General features: G+C 37.4%; 1 protein-coding gene across 5 annotated transcripts in view; it reads left to right on the forward strand.

Annotated features, from left to right (window-relative positions):
- Positions 1 to 25,332, forward strand: part of DDX10 (DEAD-box helicase 10) — a 287,937-nt gene that overhangs the window by 80,973 nt on the left and 181,632 nt on the right. The window contains exon 14 of one of the 5 annotated variants that reach the window (XM_089915516.1): positions 1,700 to 23,930. The exons of 3 other annotated variants lie outside the window; for them this stretch is intronic. In XM_089915516.1, coding sequence (XP_089771642.1) covers positions 1,700 to 1,894 — 195 coding nt within the window. In that variant the 3' untranslated portion in view covers positions 1,895 to 23,930. Of the gene's footprint in view, positions 23,931 to 25,332 lie in introns of those variants that run through there. One more of the 5 variants, XM_089915517.1, reaches the window with a different exon arrangement.

The raw sequence follows: 25,332 nt of genomic DNA on the forward strand, positions 1-25,332 counted from the left end.
ATCAGTGCTGTGGACCTCATGCATCTGGATGTCAAACTCACTGAGATCAAATTGCATTCTTCATCTGCTTTAATCTTATTGCAAGCATAATGAAGTTCAAATTTATAGTTGTCTTGAGAATAGGCTGCAGAATTGATGAGAGGTAAATTGAAATTGACCCTGTATTTTCACTCAAGTTAATTTACTCACTTCACTGTGTATAGTTGGATTTGTCTGTTGATTTAGGATATTATGGACTTTACCTGATCTTTGGTTTACATAGTCCTGAACTAGTAACCTTGTTCCTATAATATCTTTTTAGTTTTGCTCTTTGAGCTACAGATAAGTTAGAGCTGTGAATAATTTTCTGCAGACTTCAGGTTGCTTACTTTTGGAAGTTCCTTTCAGAGCAGCTTGTCTAAAACCAGTAAGGTAGTATTCTCATGATGTTTTCAGAGTATCTATTTGTGCTTTCTTGATGGCTTGTGATGGCCATTAGGCTTTTTTTTGGCTATTCCTACAGTGAGAAAAACGCAGTTCTTATATTTTGGAAATTACAATCAACATCCATCTACTCATATCTTGCTTTCAGATTCTTTTGGTCTTAATTGAAGGAAAGTGTTGTAAAGTCATTTATTAAGTAGAATTCTCTCTCTTGTAATTCCTAAAGCATACCAACACACATTATCTCTCTTGACCTAGGAACTATCTGAAAAATATAGCAGATAACAGAGCATTTGATTTTAGTCTGGATCTATATTTTGATAGAGGGTAAGACTGCTGAGGAAGGTGCTGTCTTGGAAGCTGGATGACTTTTTGGAGCCCGTGGTCTATGGTTTCACTAGTTCATTTCAGGTGTAATTTCACCAACCCAATCATAGAACTCTCCCATCTCTCCCCACAGAGAATTCTTTAAACCAAAACATCAGCCTGTCTGAATTTACCTTTATTTCCATCTCTTCCTCTTTTCCTGTCTCTATAGAAGAAATGTTTGTTCTCCTTTCCATGATTCATTTTGCATATCAAAATCATTTGATTTCTAGAAACTCAGTTTCTGCCTTTTGTGTTCTTGTCTGTGTAACGTAAGCTACACCTGTTAATTATAGTTTTATGTAATTATCCAGATAAAAATATTTACTGGTAACTGTATTTTTATAATTTTGAATACTGTTTATGGGATTTGGGAGCAGATGTGTGCACATGACAGTCTTTTTATTTATTATGATAATTTCCATACTCATCAAAATGCCTGGATCCAAATAGCCAAGAGTTCTGTGGCCAAGAATGCCCGACCCACCCAGGGGTTTCCTGAAAAAGCATGGTTATCTTCCTTGGTGTCAACCTTAGTAATCAAGCTTCTCTTTATAGGCTTGTGATTTTATTATGCCTAGATTTGACCAAGATCTTTGACTTTTTAGTTCCTTCTGGAACCATCTGTCCATTGCCCTGTTGGAAACTGTCATACTCTCTGACCCTAATTTCTTAACCTTCCAGCCCTTATAATCTGTTATTTGTCCTCTTCTTGTTTTCTGGTTTTTCCCTGATCTCTAGCCCCCAAGTCAGTACATTTTCTTGCCATTTGTCAGCCTTAGCTTCCTGTATTTCCTTCCTGTCTGCTTTCTAATTTGTGATCGATTGAACCTTTTTCTTTTTTGCTTTGTTTCTTTCAGTACCTTTAATGCCATTGCATTCTTGTCTTTCTAACTCATCTGCCCAACAGACTTCATACCGGAATTCACGGGACTGTCCACCTTCCCCACGCCTGGACCTGGGTTGCCACAACAACCTCAGCTGGGCTTTGCTCTTTCCGCCTCCTCTTACGCATAGTGACAACATCAAATTTTTACTCTTCCTAAGCCTCCTAACCAGTCATCTCCCTGCTCAGTTTCATCAAATGGCTCCAAAGAGAAAATAGCTACCATCTGGCAGAAAATCTGGTTCATGGTAAGTAAGCGAGGGGTGAATCTATAATACATTTTTTGTATCCTCAGCACCTACTGCAAGTTCATGTGCTGTGGGTATTCTGGACGTTTGACAATGTTGTATCATTTATTTTAAAAATTTATACCATCTCAGCCTATAAAGGATTTGAAATAGCTCACAGGAAATACATATTAAACAGTGAAATAAACTTAAAAAATGAAACTTTTGGATTTTGTAAAATGTCAGGACAAGAGATATATATAGCATAGGGAAAATGGAATAATAGAGGGATTGTACTATTTTCCTGTAGCGGCTTTAACAAGTTATTACAAACTTAGTGGCTTTAAAGCAACACAAATGTGTTTTCTTACAGTTCTGTAGTTCAGAAGTCTTACATGGGCCTCACTGGGCTAAAAACAAGGTGTCAGCAGGGCTGTGTTCCTTTCTGGAGGCTCTAGGAGTGAGTTCGTTTCCTTGCCCTTTCAATTATAGAGAGGCTGCCCATGTTCCTTGGCTTCCTGCCTTCTTTCTCTGTCTTCAAAGTCGGTAGCAGTGGGTTGAGGTCTTCTCACATCACATTGCTCTGAGCTCTTTGCCTCCTCCCACTTTTAAGGATACTTGTGATTATATTGGACTCACCTGGATCATCCAGGATAATCTCATTTTAAGATCAGCTGATTAGCAACCTTAATTCCAATTACAACCTTAATTTCCCTTTGCCATATAATGTAATAGATTCATAGGATGGAGGGATTAGCACATGGACATATATTTTTGGTGGGGAGGATGGTGTTTTTCTACCTACCACAGGGACTGACTATAAAATCCCACTCAGTTGTTCTAGTTAAGTCATAATTGTGTCTCTAAGATGCCTTTAAGGTAGCCGAAAGGAAAATAGGAAATATTGCTTGTTTTATATTTATTTTGTATATGTATTTGTGTGTGTGTATATACATATATATGTGTGTGTATGTATATATGTGTGTGTATATATATATATATTGCCTTTACTAACAAACATACCACTTCTGGTAATGCTGTTAAAGTGTAATCCACATGATCTTTTTAGTTCTTCCCTCAACCATGTTGACTTGCATTATTGAAGGTTGGTATTAGATGGTTAATAAAAGTAATTATAAATTAATAATGCAATAAAAATTAACTTGTTTATCTTTTAGATGCTATATAATTATTTCCTTAAATTATTTGATTACGATACAACTTAACAAAAAACTGTGTCTAAGTTCCTTGTACTTAGAGCTCTCATATACCTGTAAAACCAAAACAAAATAAAAGACAAAGCTAAAAACCAGTGCACTTCAAATAAACAGCATTCATTTTATGAGCTGGGTGATAACTGTTTTGAGTTAGTCATGAGCGCAGGGGTGGTGTGATGAGTCAGTGCTCCTACTCTGCTCCAACTTCTCTCCCTTTGCTCCTGCAGTTCCAGCATTTCTGCTTTGTGCCAGTACGGTTGTCAGGACTCCACTGAACTCAGATGTTAGATTTGGTTGTAGGATCATCATCCAGTTGATCTAGAATGTAAACTAAGCATTTTAGATTGTCATTGAACTAAAAATGCAACATTTTAAGTTCTTACAGCGAATTTATAGTTAATTGAGACCTCTTTTTCTACTACATCAGTCCCAGGGCTGCTTTGATGACTCCAAAACTAAAGTCGGCAGAACTTGGTTTATTACCATCATCCTGCATCTTTTTTCTTCATCGGTTAATAGCTCATGACTGAGACTTTCCATACATTTCTTTATTCCAATAGCTCAGATTAGGATGTGGCAGTAAGACTTCTGATTTAAGATACTTATTCCAGATGTCATATTTTATCAGGAATTAGTGTTATTACAAAACTACAAAGTAATGAAGGAATTTTCCAGGCATTCATGCGGTGCCAAAAAAGCAGGTATTTTTGTGTGGAGGATGCTTGGCCTAGCCTCCTTCCATTTCACTGCATAGCTGATTTTGTCTGCAAAAGAAAGACTTTTGATGTATTTAGAGAAATTGCCTGCCCTGATTCACTGCAAATAAAAATATGATTATCCGACTGTGAAAGAGATAGCTTGGATGTGTGAGTAGCGGGTGCGTCTTTAGAGTGTTATGTTTCTTTTCTTTTTTTTTTTGTTGCGGTATGCGGGCCTCTCGTTGTTGTGGCCTCTCCCGTTGCGGAGCACAGGCTCCCGACGCGCAGGCTCAGCGGCCATGGCTCACGGGCCCAGCCGCTCTGCGGCGTGTGGGGTCTTCCCAGACCAGGGCACGAACCCGCGTCCCTTGAATCGGCAGGCGGACTCTCAACCACTGTGCCACCAGGGAAGCCCAGAGTCTTATGTTTCTTATTGGTTGTTCTTTACTTTGCTTGAATCTGGAACTTTCACTTTTACGTTTTCCTTTTCGTTAACGTTTTCTGTGTGGTATGTGTGAAGGTTGGTTTTTCTTATCATTAAGTAAGGGTTTGTTTAAGCTTTAAGAATTGTTTTGTGTACCGGGCTGCGTTTTAATTGGGCTATGTTCTGTTGTTCATGAAGTAGATCTCTGCAGGAAACTGGCACAGCTCATTAGATGACTTGGTGAGTTTGATGGGTGAGCTGGCGGGGATGGTTGTGGGTGGACATGTGAAAACTAGGGGAGAGACAGAAGGACATAGATTCTAAAATGTTTCTACTTGTTATATTTTTATACATTTTTAAATGATTACTACGTTGGATGTATTAAAAAAAAACCAAACTTGTTAAAGTTCCTATATGCTTTCATGTTAGTTCACGTGAGAATGTTCTTAAATTGATCTTTTAGGATTACAGGTAATAAATTTATTTGTACAACTATGAAATCATATTCAGATTTGATTTAGGATATGTTTTTATTAAAGTGCAACATAGTATTGTTTTTTTTAAAAAAAGGGCTTGGGGCCTGTAACAGGAAAGGTGGTTACCTTATCCTGACTGTATCCCATTAACTTGCAGATGAATGACTTGTTGAAGTAGAAGTCTAGAGTTTAGGAATAGGAAAAATCTCCTTTTATGCTGGTCTCAAAAAGGAGTTTTAAGTATGATTTTAACTTTTGCCATGTAATTCTTTCTCATGGATTGTTTTGATGGTTATTTTCTATGATTGGCAGGGCTATTCACCTAAATCTTCTTTGAAATGATGTGAAAAATCTTTGGGAATAGGAGATTGAATAAACAAAGTAATTCAGTCACCTAAGCACATGCTGTTGGAATTCTAGCTGTGTGACAAAACCTAACTCACACATAGTGCTTTATCAGCGCCTGTAGAAAAAATGAAACAAGTGCAAGGTGTAAAATGAAAAGAATTTTCAAACTCTCATCACTTCAGAAAGCTTTTATTTTGGAGGGTGATAAGACCTCTAAGGACCTGGTTGGTTTTCTGTTTCCTCTTTCCCTATTGTGGCAACAGTATGAGCATCCTACAAGAAGGAATGAGCCAGCAGATCTCTTCCACTCTGTTGAATACTCAAAGCAGGGAAGATGTATAGAAAGCCTGATTCTATTTTGATTCTGTTAGGAAAATTGTTATTTTATGTGCTTGTGTTTCTCTTTTCCTCTCCTTTTGGAGAATAGTAGTTTAGAGGCAGCTTCTCTCCAGTTTTTTGGTGGCCTTTTTGCATGGCAATAACTGAAGTGGGATTAAAGTCCTCTTTGATTCTGGACTTTTCTTTCTAAATGGCTGTTCATGTTAACTTTTAAAGAGCTTTTGGACTTCCGATCCCCTCTAATATAAAATTTCTTTGATTTAGAATGCTGTTACTTCTGGGTGGTGAGATTGCTATTTATATTTCCCTGTTACTCTGTCCTCTGATCAAGAGATTACCATGTATTGGGACTTCCCTGGTGGTCCAGTGGTTGACTCCACGCTTCCACTGTAGGGGGCATGGGTTCAGTCCCTAGTTGGGGAACTAAAATCCCACATGCTCTGTGAAGCGGCCAAAAAAAAAAGAGAGAGATTACCATGTATTGCTTCTGTATTAATTGGGAAACTCAGAAAACATGTATAGACCACTATATCAGGGAGGTTAGTGTTTTAGAGAAAGAGTCAAGTATAAATCCAGATCTATTCTTCTTGTAAGACATTTCAGTAGCCGTAGTGTTGTTGTTTTTGCTTCAAGTTGTGTATCTTTTGGCCTCTTCCATTTGGCTTAGAATAAGGAAGGACCATCAGAGAGAGGAAGTATCTTGTAATTAGAAATGAAACTTACTGTTAGTGTGGAGAGGTGTGTGTATTGCAGGAAATTTGAATATCCATTTTGTGGAAGCATAATATGTTAGTACCTTGGCAGATTTACTAAGAATGGAAAATAAGATAATTTGTAATAAATCATTATGTAAATGTATGTAATATTTTATGTAGTAATGGAAATGTGAAAAATCAAAGTTTGACATTTCTCTCATTAAGAATGTGTATGATTGATGTTTATTGTTCACTGGGGTTTCTCAGTTGGGTTAGAACAATAATCTTTCTTTCGGATTGGACCTGCTATTCCTAGTTTTCATAAATTATTAAAAGAAGGCCTGCATATATTTAAATGAAGAATTATGGGCAAGTCATAGCCAGCTGTTCATTTAGTAAATCTGATTGATCTACCAAATCTCTGTGTTGAGAACGTGAATATTACAACCTACCAGGTGTGAATCAGAGGTAACCTTTCCTTAACTCCCTGTCCCCAGTCCCTCCTGATTTGTCATGATTACTTTATAGAGAGTGTAATAAAGTTTCTACTAGAGAGCAAACAACTTGACCTTATTTTAAGTATTAGACTGACCTTATTTTAAGTAATAGACATATTCAGCTGAAGTTGCAGAAAGGGACATTTTGTGCATTTAAAAACATTTCCCTGTTGATTCTATTGTAACTTAAGTGCTATGGTAATAACAAAAAGTTTGTATCTAGTACATAATAAAAATCAATCTTGTTAAATATTCAATTCAAGGGACATTTTGCCGTTTACTGTTAAAGTCTTCAGGCCTTTAATTCTACAGTAACACTGCAAAAAGATTTTCAAATGGACAGTGAATCTTTATGACCTTACTATTAAAAAGGCTCAAGTATGTCCAAATGACAGTTAATTTCTATTAATCCTTAGTGACTTCTGTGCTTGTTCTGCTATACAAGTTAATTCTGTACTTCAGCCAGCTGTTGCTTTGTGAGTTGCAGTCAACTATGTCTGAGAACAAGAAACTAAGTCTTACTCAGTTGATAGACCACTATAAATTAGATGATACATTACTACACTGTAACAGAAATGAAGAAGAATTTATAGATATTTAATTCATAATTTTTTCTCCAGATTATCTTTTTGAATGACAACTTAATTAAAAGATACTCATTTTAAAGGGAAGTTATAAGCCATTAGGGCTTAGAGAAAGGCATCCTGGTGAACCTGGATCAATTTTGGGGCACTCTGGTGTATAAGTACAAACTAAGTTCTAAAATGAAAATTTAGTATTTTGGATAAACTTAACCAATGAAAACTTGACAGTTAAAGAAATGTGAAAAAAATTTAAATCATGTTAAAAAATAATTTGGACAATTCTGGAAGTCAGTTTTAATACTCTGTCTTATTGTGATAAGTTTTATTTAAAGTTAAAAAATAGTCCAATTTGGTGAGTTTAAACCTAAACTGGTCTAAAAATGCCCGCCTTTCTCCTAAGTTTATGACCCTTGTTTCCATTCATTTACCGCATATTTCCATTTCAACTGATTTCAACTGAACTAAACTTAAATACTTAAGCATTTGGATTAATGTATTATTCCAGGAAATTGCCATTTTCTGTGTATGAGCCGTACATGGATTTCTTTTCATACACACACACCCCCCACCCTCCACCCCAATACCATTCACCTCTCTGTAAAACAATGAAGGCATTGTTGTTTTTGGCATCACTGAATTATATGCTTGGCTTTTAAAGAGAATTGTTGGTATATTCATAGTCACTGAATAATACTTGAGAATTTATTTTTTAAAAAGTGCTAGAAGTTAGAAGAATGGCACAGAGTGAATAAATGTTTTTAAAAATTGAGGTAGATTCTGGCAGTGAAAAAACTGGCAAGCTAGCCTTCATCTTTAGTGAAAATTCTAGATCTTATTAAATAGATGTGAGCAACATAGGGTAAAAAAAGGAATGAATGTTAGAAGTCAGTGTGAACTGACTGAAATGAACTTTAACTAGTTCATTTCATTTTCTGAATAGGATTGCTAGATTGACAAATACAGGGACTTATTTAGAAGTGTAGTGTGTTCTGCTTTTAGACAGATATTCTCAGAGCATCTTTGGTAGCAAGATAAAGAAACTAGGAATCCCCAAAGTATTGTCTGTTTTGTTCTAAAGCAATGCTCCTCAAAGTATGATTTGCATACCAGTTTAAGTTCATAAACTTTGTTGCTGACCTTGATCAAATTGGTATTTAAGGTTTTAAACTTGACTTTTAATTTCTGTTTTCAGTCTTAGAAGACAGAAGAGGGTTGGACTAGATAGATAATCTCTTAGCTTCCTTCCTTGCTCTAAATTTCCAATGCTTGGGGATATTTTTATTTTGTTTACTTGTTGTGGAATGAGATGCTCAAATATATAAGACAGATGTGTACCAGTGAGGTGGAAATATATCAGCAGTCCCAATTTAGGTAACAAAACTCAACAGAATGGGTAGTTATTCCTCCTTGAGTTACTTTCCCCTTTTTCAGGGTTGTGCTGCCACGCAAACAGTGTGGTTCATTTATACTGTTTTTGTGAAAACAAGCAAGCACACAAACAAACTAGGGATTCAGGATAATAAATATATCCTTTTCCATTTATGGTATCACAGTTATGATGGGAATTGGGTATTATCAGTCTAGATCAGGAACCCAGGCTTAAAAACTGGGGAACAAGGATTGAAAACCTAGGCAGGAGTTTCTGAAAGCAGGACATAACCTACTGGTCAACTAGAGGTCTTCTAGACGAATGGAACGTGATTACTAAATTAAAGGCCCTGTGAGTCTCAAAATACCTTTAAATTGGTCTCGTGTGGATAAGGCAGATCTTACCTTGTTGGAGGTAAGTAAATGATCCTGATTAAAGTCAGAAGAAAGCAAAGTAATGTCTATATCAGTGGTCTCATTTTTGGGGGACATGTATACAAAAATTATGTGCATTTCTACCCTCATTTTATACATTATTTTATTCCACCTTCCCATGGAGAACACTGTCTATTTGGCTGCCAGTGAGCATTCCTTTCCTTTTCCCTTTCTTAGAACAGTGTGATTCCTTAAAATGTTGAAAATAGGTTCTGCCAGCTTTCTTTCCTTGCGTATAGAATAATTTGATTCCCATTAAAATATCTTTGAGTTTCAGTACCATGCCTCAAAGAAATAAATTCTAGTCACAAAACAACTGTGGTGGGCTTCCCTGGTGGCGCAGTGGTTGAGAGTCCGCCTGCCGACGCAGGTGACACGGGTTTGTGCCCCGGTCCGGGAAGATCCCACATGCCGCGGAGTGGCTGGGCCTGTGGGCGGTGGCCGCTGAGCCTGCGCGTCCGGAGCCTGTGCTTCTCAACGGGAGAGGCCACAACAGTGAGAGGCCCACGTACCGCAAAAAAAAACCCAAAACAAAACAAAAACAACTGTGGTACATATGGATCCTGTTCTCTCTTATCTTTTGCTGCCTCTGTGTTCTTGAACACACTGATTCCTTCACCGTAGTGCATGCCTCTTTGTAGAGCAGGAGCTGGGTGTCCTTGACAAAAATCGCCATGACAGGCAGAGCAGGTGCTCGGTTAACAGATTCAAAGAGGGCGCTAGTGCTGTTCTTCCTCTGGTTTCAGTTCCACTGCTGCCAGACTGGACTGCACTGTAGCAGTTATATTGAGAAGAAGTTGATAGTTCCTCTGATGAAGGGGGATGGCACTGATGTCTAATTTCACAGGCCGTTATAAAGGTCATCTGCACTTGGGTTTATCTTTACCTAGTCTCTCACCACTTGGTTTCACAAGAATCCATAGTAAGTTAAACATTGAAAAAAAGTATCCATAAGGCATTCTATTACTAGAAACAATGTGTTAATAAACAAGACTGATTAGAGATATAGGGGATGCTGAACACTTGGCAATGCACACATATTAAGGATTTTCTGTATTGGTGAGCACCATGCTTTATCCAGTGTTGAATTTATTTGGCTTCTTTTTTTTTTTTTTTTTTTTTTTTTTTGCGGTACGCGGGCCTCTCACTGTTGTGGCCTCTCCCGTTGCGGAGCGCAGGCTCAGTGGCCATGGCTCACGGGCCTAGCCGCTCCGTGGCATGTGGGATCTTCCCGGACCGGGGCACGAACCCGTGTCCCCTGCATCGGCAAGTAGACTCTCAACCACTGCGTATTTGGCTTCATTTTTAAATGGGCTAGAAAGCTTTGTATTTTTGAAATGTTTTTTTGTTGTGCTTTGATATAACCAAAGTCATTTGGTATAAGGACAGTAGACTTTATTTTTTTTTAATCTTTATTGGAGTATAATTGCTTTACAATGTTGTGTTAATTTCTGCTGTATAGCAAAGTGAATCAGCTGTACGTATACATATATCCCCATATCCCCTCCCTCTTGCGTCTCCCTCCTACCTTCCCTATCCCACCCCTCTAGGTGGTCACAAAACACTGAGCTGATCTCCCTGTGCTATGTGGCTGCTTCCCACTAGCTACCTATTTTACATTTGGTAGTGTATACATGTCAGTGCCACTCTCTCACTTTGTCCCAGCTTACCCTTCCCCCTCCCCGTGAAGGACAGTAGACTTTTAAAATTGAATTTTTAAATTGAGTTGTTAATCATTGGATGGTAGGTTCTATTTTAATTGTGGATATAAAGGAATAAATGGGAGAGAAAATATTTGACTCTGCTCAAAATGTATGTATAGTAAAAAGCAAAGGGTTTCCATTCTCAACAAACATTCTCTACTTAGTAATACTGCATTGAACAGTTCAGGTTTAAAATTTATATAAGAATAGCTGATATTCAAAGAGAATATGCTGCGTTTCCTCATATTCTAATTTGCAGAAAATAGAAATTGATAAATATTAACCATTGAAAATATGATGCTTTTATTACTTTATTGACTAAGTAAAAAGAGAAGAGTGAAAATTATGAGAATTGTGGAAATAAACCTTTTTTGTTTTGAAGGCAAAACGTCTAAAGCCTGTGGTAGGTTTTGAATAAAAAACTTTGTATTTTAGTGCATCTTTATAACTCCACACTCATGTTTGAGAACTGCTTTTGCAGGGCAGTATATATTGTGTTAGATGAGCAGCAAAATGAAGTTTGCCTCTTTCAATTTTATGGAAGAGTCAAACACAACATCAAAGAAATATCATCCCTTCCAGGGAATTTTTTGTTTAGCCAAGTAGAACACAAGATGAAGAGTGAGAGAGACGTTTACAAAGGTTATTAATTCATTTTGGTGTGGGAGAGAAGAGAGAAATTGCATACTGAAGTTAGTTTTTAAAAATTTCACTACAACACAGATCAATTTCACTAATGTTTGCAAGGAGACATTGTAAATTAAGAGGACATTCAACAAGCAAAACAACAAAAACAAAGCTTGGGAAAAGAACAAAAAAAATACTACCTTGATACTATTAATATAAGAAATAAAAAGTTTAATTTGAAGCGGACTGAGATAGGGCATGGGATGCATTTTTTAGTATGCTTTCCTTGACTTTGCCTCTTAAAAATCCATAATGATTTGAAAATTGATTATAAACAATGAATAAGTACTTAGATAAAATGACGTTTGAACTGTCATATTTATGGTGATTCTAGTATAAATAACAGCATAAAGTTAAACCTAGAATTCATTCTATTAGCTTTAGGATAAAAAGCATGTTCTTTAATAATATATTCTATCAGATAGGACATGCAAATGAAAAAAAACTACTTGGATTGCAATTTAAACTTTTATTTTTGTTTCCTTGTTTTTAGTAAGATATTAACTTTCATGCAAGATTGTAATTGACCTTCAGAGTAATTTAAAATATTTTGAAGAAAGCAAAATTTCTTAGTAGACCTGAAAGATGGCAAAATCTACAGTTATAATACTTTGCCAGTTCCACAAAGTAGATTTGTACCTTGCCTCTGAGACTCTGAGGCAATGAATATAACAATCTATTACTTACTTAAAGTCAGTGGAAGTGTCAAAAGAGCTACAGTGCTACTGAATTTAAAAAGTAGTCTGCTTTAGTTTTATGCTACATCCTCATATTGTCCCTTCATTGAATAACCTATATACAATTAGTCATAGTCTTCGAATAAGGATAAGAAAAACACTAGCATTCAAATTTTGTATACTGTAGCTTTAGAAAATTACCGCTCTTTTAGAAATGTTGACAAGGTGCTATTAGTTTTTAAGTAAATTCAGTGCTCTGTCTTTAAGCCTAGAAAAATATTTGTAAGCTATAGTTTCACTTCAGCTGTCTAAAGGAAATAAAATATTTTGACTGCAGTTTGAGAAATATGACAACCTCATATTAAATCCAGGAGTCATTCTGTATTTTATAGATGCCAGTTTACTTCTGCATTGTAAAATATATTACTAACCATGATCTTTGACATTTGTTCATGTACTTTATTTTTCATGTGAGCATCACAAAATGATCTGTGCCTAAATAGGTGAGATTTTTTATTAAGTCAACTCTGCAATTCAACAATCATTTAATTGTGTGCTTTTGCCTTTACATACACTGAGAGGGTTTTGAATGGAGTGGAAGATTGGGCCATGTGATGCTGTCAAGAACCTTAAATTGTTGATGAATTTGACCATGTTTTAAGGAAATTTAAATGGTTTCTTATTAATTAGTTGGAGTATTGAATCATAGATGCCTACAAAATTTAGTGATCAGTGAGAGCCACAGTTGTATGCTTTACTTCAGCACAGCCTTACTTAAATTTAATTGATGTTACTTACTTAAAGCTTTACTTAAAAAATGATTTTGAATTGGCTCAATATAATATATATATTTCCTCAATATAATAATACATGGGCCTCTACATTTATAGTTCGATTGTATTTTCCTTTGCTTCTGTTATCTTTGTATCTTTTTTTCCTCCACTAGATTATAAGCTTATGAGGGCAGAACTATCAATATGTCTTGTTTGCCTTTATATCCCTCACAGAACCCAGCAGTATTTGTCAAAAAGAAGTAAATTAATACATTTTGTACTGTGTATCTAATATTACATATTCCTGATTATTCCTTCATAATGACAAATCTGTAATTTCTTTTCATGATGACAGTTAAAATAGAAACAAAGGTAGTATAGGATTTAAAAAAATTTCTTACCTCATTCAAGTACATAATCTAGATAAAAGTAGCACTTTATACACACGTGACTTTGGACACTTGCTTGAAAACCATTACAAGCTAATTACTGTGTATTTTAGATCTTTTTTATGATCATAATTGATATTAACAGACATTTATTGAACACCTACTGTGTAAGTGTGTGTTTTCTTATCCCAATTGTTTAGATTTGGAGCAAACTTACATTATAGGTACTTGGGTGTGTGTCTTATTTGTATTACTCAGAATTTTAAACAAAACAATATGAAGAGAATTTTAGTTAATGAAAGTCATGGTTCTTGAGATTAAATAGTAACAAGCGGGGGAAGTGTTATGTCGTATTGGGAAGGAACATCTGTTTTCATCACGAGATGGCAGCACTAATGCCTAGTTTTTTTTTTTTTGGCCGAGCTGCATGCCATGTGGGATCTTAGTTCCCGACCAGGGATGATGGAACCTGCATTCCCTGCATTGGCAGTGCAGAGTCTTAACCACTGGACTGCCAGGGAAATCCTCCCCCCGCCCACCCCAGTACATAGTTAACACTCATTGACTAATTGAATGACTGACTGAGTGAACAAATACATGAATAAACAACTGAATACAATTTAAGAAGGTTGGTACAGAGTAATTAATTGGCTAGGCTGGAGTGCAATCATTAGGATCTGAGTTTGTTGATTAAAAGCTTCAGTTTGACTTCAAGAGTATGGAAAACTTAATTACTTTGTGAACTCTTTATTAAGTAATGGGTGCTAATTGCCTGATGTCTATTAAGCAATTGTTGGGGCAAGAGAATCTTACTTCCACTTTTGGGGTGCCAGCTGTTTTAGCTTTCATTTTGGAGAGTGAAAGGGAAAGCAGTATTAGGCACTAAGCAATATGGGCCTCATCTTATGTATCACCAATAGTGTATATATGCTTTCAGCAGTCTATGGAATTGTATTACTACTTATTGAAAGTCACTATCTTGATTACTTGTATTATACTGAGATACATTCTGAGAAAAGGCGTTGTAAAAGTGCGTCTGTGCAATGGTAATTCTTTTTTTTTTTTTTTTTTTTGCGGTACGTGGGCCTCTCACTGTTGTGGCCTCTCCCGTTGCGGAGCACAGGCTCCGGACGCGCAGGCTCAGCGGCCATTGCTTACGGGCCCAGCCGCTCCGCGGCATGTGGGATCTTCCCGGACCGGGGCACAAACCCGTGTCCCCTGCATCGGCAGGCGGACTCTCAACCACTGCACCACCAGGGAAGCCCTGGAAATTCATTTTGTGCAATAAAATGGAACTCAGATTTCATGTTCCTTTGGGGCCAAACAGTAAAACCCTGTCTACTTTCCAATTTAGGCATCTTCACATATGGTGAGTACCGGACACTGATTACTGTGAGGAGAGGAAGGTGGAAAAGAGACTGGGATCCACTGGCAGCTTTATCTCCTGCATTAGAGATAAGGATGTCTCCTGTTGGTTTTTAGAAGTGAATGCCTGGGAGATGAGCTTTGTGCCCTAGCAGTTCAGAACTGCAAATTTCAAACTGCTTTTAGTTTTCCTACACAAACCATGCTGTTTTATCCCTTTGGCTTTTACTCATGCTCTTACATCTCTTTGGAACACACTTCACTTAACCTGTTCTTTGCTTAGTTAATTCACGGTTTATTATGTGAATATCTGGGGAAGCTGTCCCTACTGTAGAATCCTGGGCATATATCTCTACCTTGGCAAAGTAAAGAGCAGGATAATTCATTGGGGTACAAGAAGAAAATATTAATCTAAGCTTTTTGCAATATTATATGGATGGAAAATGGCACTCATTGTCTCATATGTCAAGTGGGCACTTGTTATATACAATGTGCGAAATACTCTGCGGAAGAGTGGGAGTTCGTGAAACAGAGGGGTTTATATTAGTATCCACACATATTTGTTGGCTTTCAGCATACTGTCATATATTTTAGTTTGTTACGTGTACCTGGTTATCTTAAACATTCAAACTTTTGGTTTCCCTTGATATGATAAACATGTACTTAATTTAACTAAGTCTAAAGTTAACCATTTTGGGGCTTCCCTGGTGGTGCAGTGGTTAAGAATCCGCCTGCCAATGCAGAGGACATGGGTTCAATCCCTGGTCTGGGAAGATCCCACATGCCACGGAGCAGCTAAGCCCATGCACCACAACTACTGAGCCTGCTTTCTAGAGCCTGCGAGCCACAACTACTGAGCCTGCGTGCCACAACAGCTGAAGCCCACGCGCCTAGAGCCCGTGCTCCACAAGAGAAGCCACTGCAATGAGAAGCCTGCACACCACAATGAAGAGTAGCCCCCCACTCACAGCAACTAAAGAAAGCCTGTGCGTAGCAACAAAGACCCAACCCTGCCAAAAATAAAAATAAAAAGAATTAGGCTGATCTGATGCAAATTTAAAAAAATATAAAGCTAACCATTTTCTCTACCCTCCTCTTGTACAATGTGAGACCTTTGGAACACTTTAACTCTTCACTTTTCCAACTCCAATGTTATTATGTTCAGTATTTTAGTTTTGCATATTTTAAGCCTCCAGCATTAGTTGTTACTCTCCCTCTTGGGTAGCAATACTTATTATTTATACCTGCACATTTATTTATTTGCTGATTTCTTTCTTGTGCCCCATTTTCTTCTTTTTGATTTAATTTCCTCTCAAAATACCACTTAGTACTTATTTCAGTGAGGACGTGATAGTAGAAAATATTTCTTCTGTAAATATTAGTTTGGTTGGGTATGACAGTTACCCTTGTTAGCCTCAGGATATTATCCTACTGTCTTCCAGCTTGTGCTGTTGCCGATGTTAGTCTAATTGTCATCCTTCTGTATTAGTTTGACTCTGATTTTTTCTGGGGGTTCACTGATTGGGATTCATACTTCCTATATCTTAGGATTTGCCTCTTTTGTCAATTCTGGAAAGTTTTCAATATTATTTTCTTGTTTGAAACTCCAAGTTAACATATGTTGTCTTTTTATTTTGTTCTCCATGTCTTGTAATCTCCTTTTCATATTTTTCATTCCTATATCTCTGTGCTGCCTTCTGTTTAATTGCTCAGGTTTATCTTCGAATCCATCTCTACTATCTATACCTGTATCTAATTTACTGTTTAGCCCAACCACTGAAGCTTAAATTTCAGTGCCCATTTTTTATTCCAGTAAGTTATATTTGATTCTTTTCTAATCTACCCTTAAAAACATACTTTTTTCTTATGTTAATTTCTTCTCATATGTTTAATAAATTTTAAACTTATTTCAGTCTCTATCACATGATTCTATTATCCAGATTTCCTGGGAATATAAACCACTGTGTTTTGTGTGTGGTTCTTTTTTATTTATTTATTTTTATTTATTGTTTAAAAAATTTTTATTTTATATTGGAGCATAGTTGATTAACAATGTTGTATTAGTTTCAGGTGTACAGCAAAGTGATACAGTTATACATATACATGTATCTATTCTTTTTCAAATACTTTTCACATTTAGGTTATTACAGAATATTGAGCTGTGTTCCTTATGCTATACAGTAGGTCCTTGTTGTTTATCTATTTTAAACATAGCAGTGTATACGTGTCAATCCCAAACTCCCAATGTAACCCTCCCCCCCCATCCTTCCTCCCTGGTAACCGTAAGTTAGTTCTCTAAGTCTGTGAGTGTTTCTGTTTTGTAAATAAGTTCCTTTGTATTAATTTTTTTTTTAAGATTCTGCGTATAAGTGAAACCATATGATATTTGTCTTTGTCTGACTTACTTCACTTAGTATGATAATCTCTAGGTCCATCATGTTGCTACAAATGGCATTATTTCATTCTTTTTAATGGCTGAGTAATAAGTATTCCATTGTATATATGTACTGCATCTTCTTTTTCCATTCATCTGTCGATGGACATTTAGGTTGCTTCCATGTCCTGGTTATTGTAAACAGTGCTGCAATGAACATTGAGCTGCATGTATCCTTTTGAACTATGTTTTCCTCTGCATATATGCCCAGGATTGGGATTGCTGGGTCATATGGTAGCCCTATTTTTAGTTTCTTAAACAACCTCCATACTGTTCTCCATAGTGGCTGTACCAATTTACATTCCCACCAACAGTGTAGGAGGGTTTCCTTTTCTCCACCCTCTCCAGCATTTATTGTTTGTAGATTTCTTGACGATGGCCATTCTGACTGGTGTGAGGTGATAGCTCATTGTAGTTTTCATTTGCACTTCTCTAATAATTAGCAAAGATGTTTAGCATCTTTGCATGTGCCTCTTGGCCATCTGTATGTCTTCTTTGCAGAAATGTCTATTTTCGGTCTTCTGCCCTTTTTTTCCCTTGATGAGTTAACATTTTATTTTATTTTTTATTGGCTGCACTGCGTGGCTTGTGGGATCTTAGTTCCCTGACCAGGGATTGAACTTGGGCCCCAGGTGGAAGTGTGCAGACCTAACCACTGGACCGACAGGGAATTCCATGCCCATTTTTTGATTGGGTTGTTTGTTTTTTGGATATTGAGCCATGTGAACTGTTTATAAATTTTGGAGACTAATCCCTTGTTGGTTGCATCATTTGCAAATATTTTCTCCCATTCTGTGGGTTGTCTTTTCACCTCATTTATGGTTTCCTTTGCTGTGCAAAGGCTTTTGATTTTAATTAGGTTCTATTTGTTTATTTTTGTTTTTATTTCCATTACTCTGGGAGACAGCTCGGAAAAGATATTGCTGTGATTTATGTTGAAGAGTGTTCTGCCTATGTTTTCCTCTAAGAATTTTATAGTATCTGGCCTTACATTTAGGTCACCATTTTGAATTTATTTTTATGTATGGTGTTAAAGAATGTTCTAATTTCATTTTTTTACATGTAGCTGCCCAGTTTTCCCAGCACCATTTATTGAAGAGACTGCTTTCCTTCGTTGTATGGTCTTGTCTCCTTTGCTGTAGATTAATTGACCGTCGGTGTCTGCATTTATTTCTCAGCTTTCTATCCTGTTCCATAGATCTACATTTCTGTTTTTGTGCTAGTACCATACTGTTTTTATGACTGTAGCTTTGTAGTATAGTCTGAAGTCAGGGAGTCTGATTCCTCCAGCTTCATTTTTCTTTCTCAAGATTGCTTTGGCTATTCAGGGTTTTTGTGTCTCCATACAAATTTTAAGATTTTTTTGTTCTAGTTCTGTGAAAAATGCCATTGGTAATTTGATAGAGATTGCATTGAATCTTAGATTGCGTTGGGTAGTATAATCATTTTGACAATATTGATTCTTCCAATCCAAGAACATGGTATATCTTTCCATCTGTTTGTGTCATCTTTGATTTCTTTCATCAGCACATTATAGTTTTCGGAGTACAGGTCTTTTGTCTCCTTAGGTAGGTTTATTCTTAGGTATTTTATTCTTTTTGATGCAGTGGTAAATGGAATTGTTTCTTTAATTTTTCTTTCTGATCTTTTGTTGTTAGTGTATTGAAGTGCAACAGGTATCTATGTATTAATTTTGTATCCTGCAACTTTACTGAATTCATTGATGAGCTCTAGTAGTTTTCTGGTAGCATCTTTAGGATTTTCTATGTATAATATCATGTCATCTGCAGTGACATTTTTACTTCTTCTTCTCTAATTTGGATTACTTTTATTTCTTTTTTTTCTCTAATTGCTGTGGCTAAGGACTTCTAAAACTCTGTTGAATAAAAGTGGTGAGAGTGGACATCCTTGTCTTGTTCCTAATCTTACAAGAAATGCTTTCAGCTTTTCACCGTTGAGTATGATGGTAGCTGTAGTTTTGTCATGTATTGCCTTTATTATGTTGATGTAGATTCCCTCTACTCCCACTTTCTAGAGAGTTTTTATCATAAATGGTTGTTGAATTCTGTCAGTAGCTTTTCTGCATCTATTGAGATGATCATATGGTTCTTATTCTTCAGTTTGTTGATGTGGTATATCACACGGATTTGTGGTTATTGAAAAATCCTTGCACTCCTGGGAAAAATCCTACTTGATCATGGTGTATGATCCTTTTAATATATTGTTGTATTCGGATTGCTAGTATTTTGTTGAGGATTTTTGCTCTATGTTCATTAGTGATATTGGTCTATAATTTTCTTTTTCTGTGGTATCTTTATCTGGTTTTGTTATCAGGGTGATGGTAGCCTCATAGAATGAGTTTGGGAGTGTTCCTTCCTCTGCAATTTTTTGGAATAGTTTCAAAAGGATAGGTATTAACTCTTCTCTAAATGTTTCATAGACTTCGCCTGTGAAGCCATCTGGTCCTGGACTTTTGTTTGTTGGAAGATTTTTTTTTTTTTTTTTTGCGGTATGCGGGCCTCTCACTTTTGTGGCCTCTCCCATTGCAGAGCACAGGCTCCGGACGCGCAGGCTCAGTGGCCACGGCTCATGGGCCCAGCCGCTCTGCGGCATGTGGGATCTTCCCAGACCAGGGCACGAACCCGGGTCCCCTGCATCGGCAGGCGGACTCTCAACCACTGCGCCACCAGGGAAGCCCTGTTGGAAGATTTTAAATCATGGTTTCAATTTTAGTACTTGTGATTGATCTGTTCATATTTTCTATTTCTTCTTGGTTCAGTCTTGGGAGATTGTACCTTTCTACGAATTTGTCCATTTCTTCTTGGTTGTCCATTTTATTGGCGTATAGTTGCTTGTAGTAGTCTCTTATTATCCTTTGTATTTCTTGGTGTCCATTATAACGTCTCCTTTTTTATTTCTAATCTTATTGATTTGAGCTGTCCCCCTTTTTTTCTTGGAGTCTGGCTAAATGTTTATCAATTTTGTTTATCTTTTCAAAGAACCAACTTTTAGTTTCATTGATCTTTTCTATTGTTTTCTTCATTTCTATTTCATTTACTTCTGATCTTTATGATTTCTTTCCCTCTATGAGCTTTGGGTTTTGTTTGTTCTTTCTCTAGTTGCTTTAGGTACAAGGTTAGGTTGTTTATTTGTGATTTTTCTTGTTTCCTGAGGTAAGATTGTGTCACTGTAAACTTCCCTCTTAGAACTGCTTTTGCCACGTCCCATAGGTTTTGGATCATTGTGCTTTCATTTTCATTTTCCTTAGGTATTTTTTGATTTCTTCTTTGATTTCAGCAGTGGTCTATTGGTTGTTTAGTAGCATAGTGTTTAGCCTCCATGTGTTTCTGTTTTTTACAGTTATTTTCTTGTAGTTGATTTCTAATCTCATAGTGTTTGTGCTCAGAAAAGATGCTTGATATGATTTCAGTTTTCTTAAATTTACTGTGGCTCACTTTGAGTCCTAGCATGTGATCAGTCATGGAGTATGTTCCATGTCCACTTGAGAAGAATGTGTATTCTGCTCCTTTTGGATGGAATGCTCTATAAATATCAATTAAAGCCATCTGGTCTAATGTATCATTTAAGACCTGTGTTTCCTTATTGATCTTCTGTCTGTATGGTCTGTCCATTGATGAAAGTAGGGTATTAAAGTCCCCCACTATTATTGTGTTACTGTTGATTTCTCCTTTTATTGCTGTTAGTATTTGCCTTATATATTGGGGTACTCCTATGTTGGGTGCACATATATTTACAGTTGTTTTATCTTCTTCTTGGATTGGTTCCTTGATCATTATTTAGTGTCCTTCTTTGTCTCTTGTAACAGTCTTTATTTTAAAGTCTATTTTGTCTAACATGAGTATTGCTACTCCAGCTTTCTCCTGATTTCCATTTGCATGGAATACCTTTTTCCATCCCCTCACTTTCAGTCTGTATGTATCTGAATTGGGTCTCTTGTAGGCAGCATATATATGGGTCTCGTTTTTGTATCCGTTCAGCCAGTCTGTGTCTTTTGGTTGAAGCATTACATCCATTTACATTTAAGGTACTTATCAATATGTATGTTTGTACTGCTATTTTCTTAATTGTTATGGATTTGTTTTTGTAGGTCTTTTTCTTCCCTTTTTTGTTCTCTTGTGATTTGATGACTAAGTTCAGTGTTCTTTTGGATTCCTTTTTCTTTTTTGTGTGTGTATCTATTGTAGATTTTCGGTTTCTGGTTACCATGAGGTTTTGATACAGCAGTCTGTAGATAACCTAGATTGTTTCAAATTGCTCATCTTTTAATTTCAAATGCATTTTCAGTATCCTGCATTTGTACTCTCCTCTTCTCACAGTTGCTGGTTTTGATAACATATTTGTGTACAGATGATTTCCTACCTTTACTTTATGTTTGCCTTTACCAGTGAGTTTTTCTATCTGTAATTTTCTTATTTCTAGTAGTGGCCTTTTCTTTTCCACTTAGAGAAGTTCCTTTAGCATTTGTTGCAAAGCTGGTCTGGTGGTTCTGAGTTCTCTTAGCTTTTGATTTCTCCATCGAATCTGAATGAGGGCCTTACTGGGTAGAGTATTCTTGGTTGTAGGTTCTTCCCTTTCATCACTTTAAATATATCATTCCACTCCCTTCTTGCCTTCAGAGTTTCTGCTGAGAAGTCAGCTGATAACCTTATGAGAGTTACCTTGTATGTTATTTGTTGCTTTTCCCTTGTTGCCTTTTTTTTTTTTTGCGGTGCGCGGGCCTCTCACTGTTGTGGCCTCTCCTGTTGCGGAGCACAGGCTCCGGACACGCAGGCTCAGCAGCCATGGCTCATGGGCCTAGCTGCTCCGTGGCATGTGGGATCTTCCCAGACTGGGGCACAAACCCGTGTCCCCTGCATCGGCAGGCGGACTCAACCACTGCGCCACCAGGGAAGCCCTCCCATGTTGCTTTTAATATTTTTTCTTTGTCTTTAATTTTTGTTAATTTGATTACTACGTGTCTTGGCATGTTTCTCCTTGGGTTTATCCTTCCTGGGACTGTCTGTGCTTCCTGAACTTGGGTGACTGTTTCCTTTCCCATGTTAGGGAAGTTTTCAGCTGTTATCTCTTTAAATATTTTCTCAGGTCATTCCTCTCTCTCTTCTCCTTCTGCGACCCCTATAATGCAAATCTTGGTGCGTTTAATGTTGTCTCTTAGACTGTCTTCGTTTCTTTTCATTCTTTTTCTTTATTCTGTTCCATGGCAGTGATTTCCACCATTCAGTCTTCCTGGTCACTTATCCGTTCTCCTGCTTCACTTACTCTGCTGTTTCCTTTTAGTGTATTTTTCATTTCAGTTATTGTATTGTTCATTTCTGCTTGTTTGTTCTTTAGTACTTCTAGGTCTTTGTTAAACATTTCTTGCCTTTTCTCGATCTGTGCCTCCATTCTTTTTCTGAGATCTTGGGATCATCTTCACTATCATTACTCTGAATTCTTTTACTGGTATATTGCCTGTTTCCACTTCAAATAGTTGGTCTTCTGGGGTTTTATCTTGTTCCTTCATCTGGAATATTTTCCTGTGCTGTCTCATTTTAACTTTCTGTGATTACAGTTTCCATTCTGCAGGCTGCAGGATTGTAGTTCTCCTTTCTGCTATCTATCCTCTGGTGGATGTCTAAGTCTCATGCAGGCTTCCCAGTGGGAGGGTCTGGTTTCTGCCCACTAGTGGCTGGAGCTGGGTCTTGTCCCTCTGGTGGGCAGGGCTGTGCTTAGGAAGACTTTAAGTAGCTTGTCTGCTGATGTATGGAGCTTTGTTCCCTCCCTTTTTGTTGTTTGGCCTTAGGTGACCCAGCACTGGGAGCTTTAAGACTGCTGGGTGGGGCTAGGTCTTGGGGAGGAAATGGTGGCCTGCAGGAGGGATCATGTCAATGAGTACTTGCTGGAACTGCTGCTACCAGTGTATTTGTCCCCACAGGGAGCCACAGCCACCCCCTGCCTCCACAGGAGACGCTCCAATACTAGCAGCTGTGTCTGGCCAAGTCTCTTATGAGGTCATTGTATTTTCCCCTGGGTCCTGGTGTGCATGGGACCTTGTGTGTACCCTCCAAGAGTGGAGTTTCTGTTTCCCCTGGTCCTGTGGAATTCCTGCGATCAAACCCCACTGACTTTCAAAGCCAGATTCCCTGGGGGCTCCTCCTTCTGTTGCCAGACACGCAGGCTGGGAAGCCTCACGTGGGGCTTAGGACTTTTACTCCTGTGAGAGAACTTCTGTGGTATAATTACTTTCCAGTGTGTGGGTCACCCACCTGGCGGGCATGGAGTTTGATTTTATTGCGATTGCTTCCCTCCTACTGTCTTGTGGCTTTTCGTTTTCTTTGGATGTAAGGTGTCTTTTTTGGTAGATTTCAGCATTTCTTTTGTTGATGTTTTAGCAGTTAGTTGTGATTTTGGTGTTTTTGCAAGAAGGGGTGGGCTCACATGTCCTTCTACTCCGCCACCTAGCTGGCCAATTGGCCTTGCTCTGGTTGTTCTTTTTTATGATGATGGATTGTTTCCATGTGTGTTTTATAATTTTGTATTCTGAAGCTGTATTCAGACTACCTTCCGCTGTGGTAATTCTGTGTGCTCTAGTTTGCATATATGTTCCCCTGGAACTGTTTTGTATTTGTTCTGGCACCTGAAGTATCCCAGGCTTCACTCAGGTTATTTTCTTGATGGGTAGGGAGTTCTCAGACCAACCATGTAAATAAACATTGACCTGTTATTCTTCATTTACTTTGTTCTGAATTGGGATGTTTGTATATACACCCTTAGTGTCATATTATTGAGATCTGGGAACTTTCATTTAAGTGTTGGGAATTAAATTGTAGTTCAAGTTGTGTTGTACCTGCCTTATTGTGTGAGATAAGATTTGAACAATCTGAATGATTCTTTGTCATAGAAAGTTATTGAAACTGGTGGGTAGCTGGTGGGTAGAAGGAGTGAGGTTGTTTTGAAAAGTAGGAACAGTTCAAGCTAGTGATGCTAAAACTTTGCGGTTGCCCAAACTTTTGACACCCATAGTCATTACTGAGGGCCCCAAAGAGCTTTTATTTCTGGGGGTTATATATATTGATACTTACTGTATTGGAAATAAACACTGAGAGAATTTTTCTTCTTTTTATTTTTTATACAGCAGGTTCTTAATAGTCATCCATTTTATACATATTAGTGTATACATGTCAATCCCAATCTCCCAATTCATCACAGCACCACCCCCACCACCCACCGCTTTCCCCCCTTGGTGTCCATACATTTGTTCTCTACATCTGTGTCTCAATTTCTGTCCTGCAGACCGGTTCATCTGTACAATTTTTCTAGGTTACATATATATGCGTTAATATATGATACTTGTTTTTCTCTTTCTGACTTACTTCACTCTGTATGACAGTCTCTAGATCCATCCACGTCTCTACAAATGACCCAATTTCGTTCCTTTTTATGGCTGAGTAATGTTCCATTGTATATATCAACCAACTTCTTTATCCATTTGTCGGTCAATGGGCATTTAGGTTGTTTCCATGACCTGGCTATTGTAAATAGTGCTGCAGTGAACACCGGAGTGCATGTGTCTTTTTGAATTATGGTTTTCTCTGGGTGTTGGGATCCCAGTAGTGGGATTGCTGGGTCATATGGTAATTCTATTTTTAGTTTTTTAAGCAACCTCCATACTGTTCTCCATAGTGGCTGTATCAATTTACAATTCTACCAACAGTACAAGAGGGTTCCCTTTTCTCCACACCCTCTCCAGCATTTGTTGTTTTTCTGATGATGCCCATTCTGACTGGTGTGAGGTGATACTTCATTGTAGTTTTGATTTGCATTTCTCTAATAATTAGTGATGTTGAGCAGCTTTTCATGTGCTTCTTGGCCATCTGTATGTCTTCTCTGGAGGAAAGTCTGTTTAGGTCTTCTGCCCATTTTTGGATTGGGCTGTTTGTTTTTTTAATATTGAGCTGCATGAGCTGTTTATATATTTTGGAGATAAATGCTTTGACTGTTGATTCGTTTGCAAATATTTTCTCCCTTCTGAGGGTTGTCTTTTCGTCTTGTTTATGGTTTCCTTTGCTGTGCAAAAGCTTTTAAGTTTCTTTAGGTCCCATTTGTTTATTTTTGTTTTTATTTCCATTACTCTAGGAGGTGGATCAAAAAAGATCATGCTGTGATTTATGTCAAACAGTGTTCTTCCTATGTTTTCCTCTAAGAGTTTTATAGTGTCCGGTCTTACATTTAGGTCTCTAATCCATTTTGAGTTTATTTTTGTGTATGGTGTTAGGGAGTGTTCTAATTTCATTCTTTTACATGTAGCTGTCCAGTTTTCC

Source organism: Delphinapterus leucas, chromosome 7 (genome assembly GCF_059928025.1).
Source record: "Delphinapterus leucas isolate spDelLeu-1000000601 "Yukka" chromosome 7, BTC_Dleu_Yukka2, whole genome shotgun sequence".
NCBI classification, from domain to species: domain Eukaryota; kingdom Metazoa; phylum Chordata; class Mammalia; order Artiodactyla; family Monodontidae; genus Delphinapterus; species Delphinapterus leucas.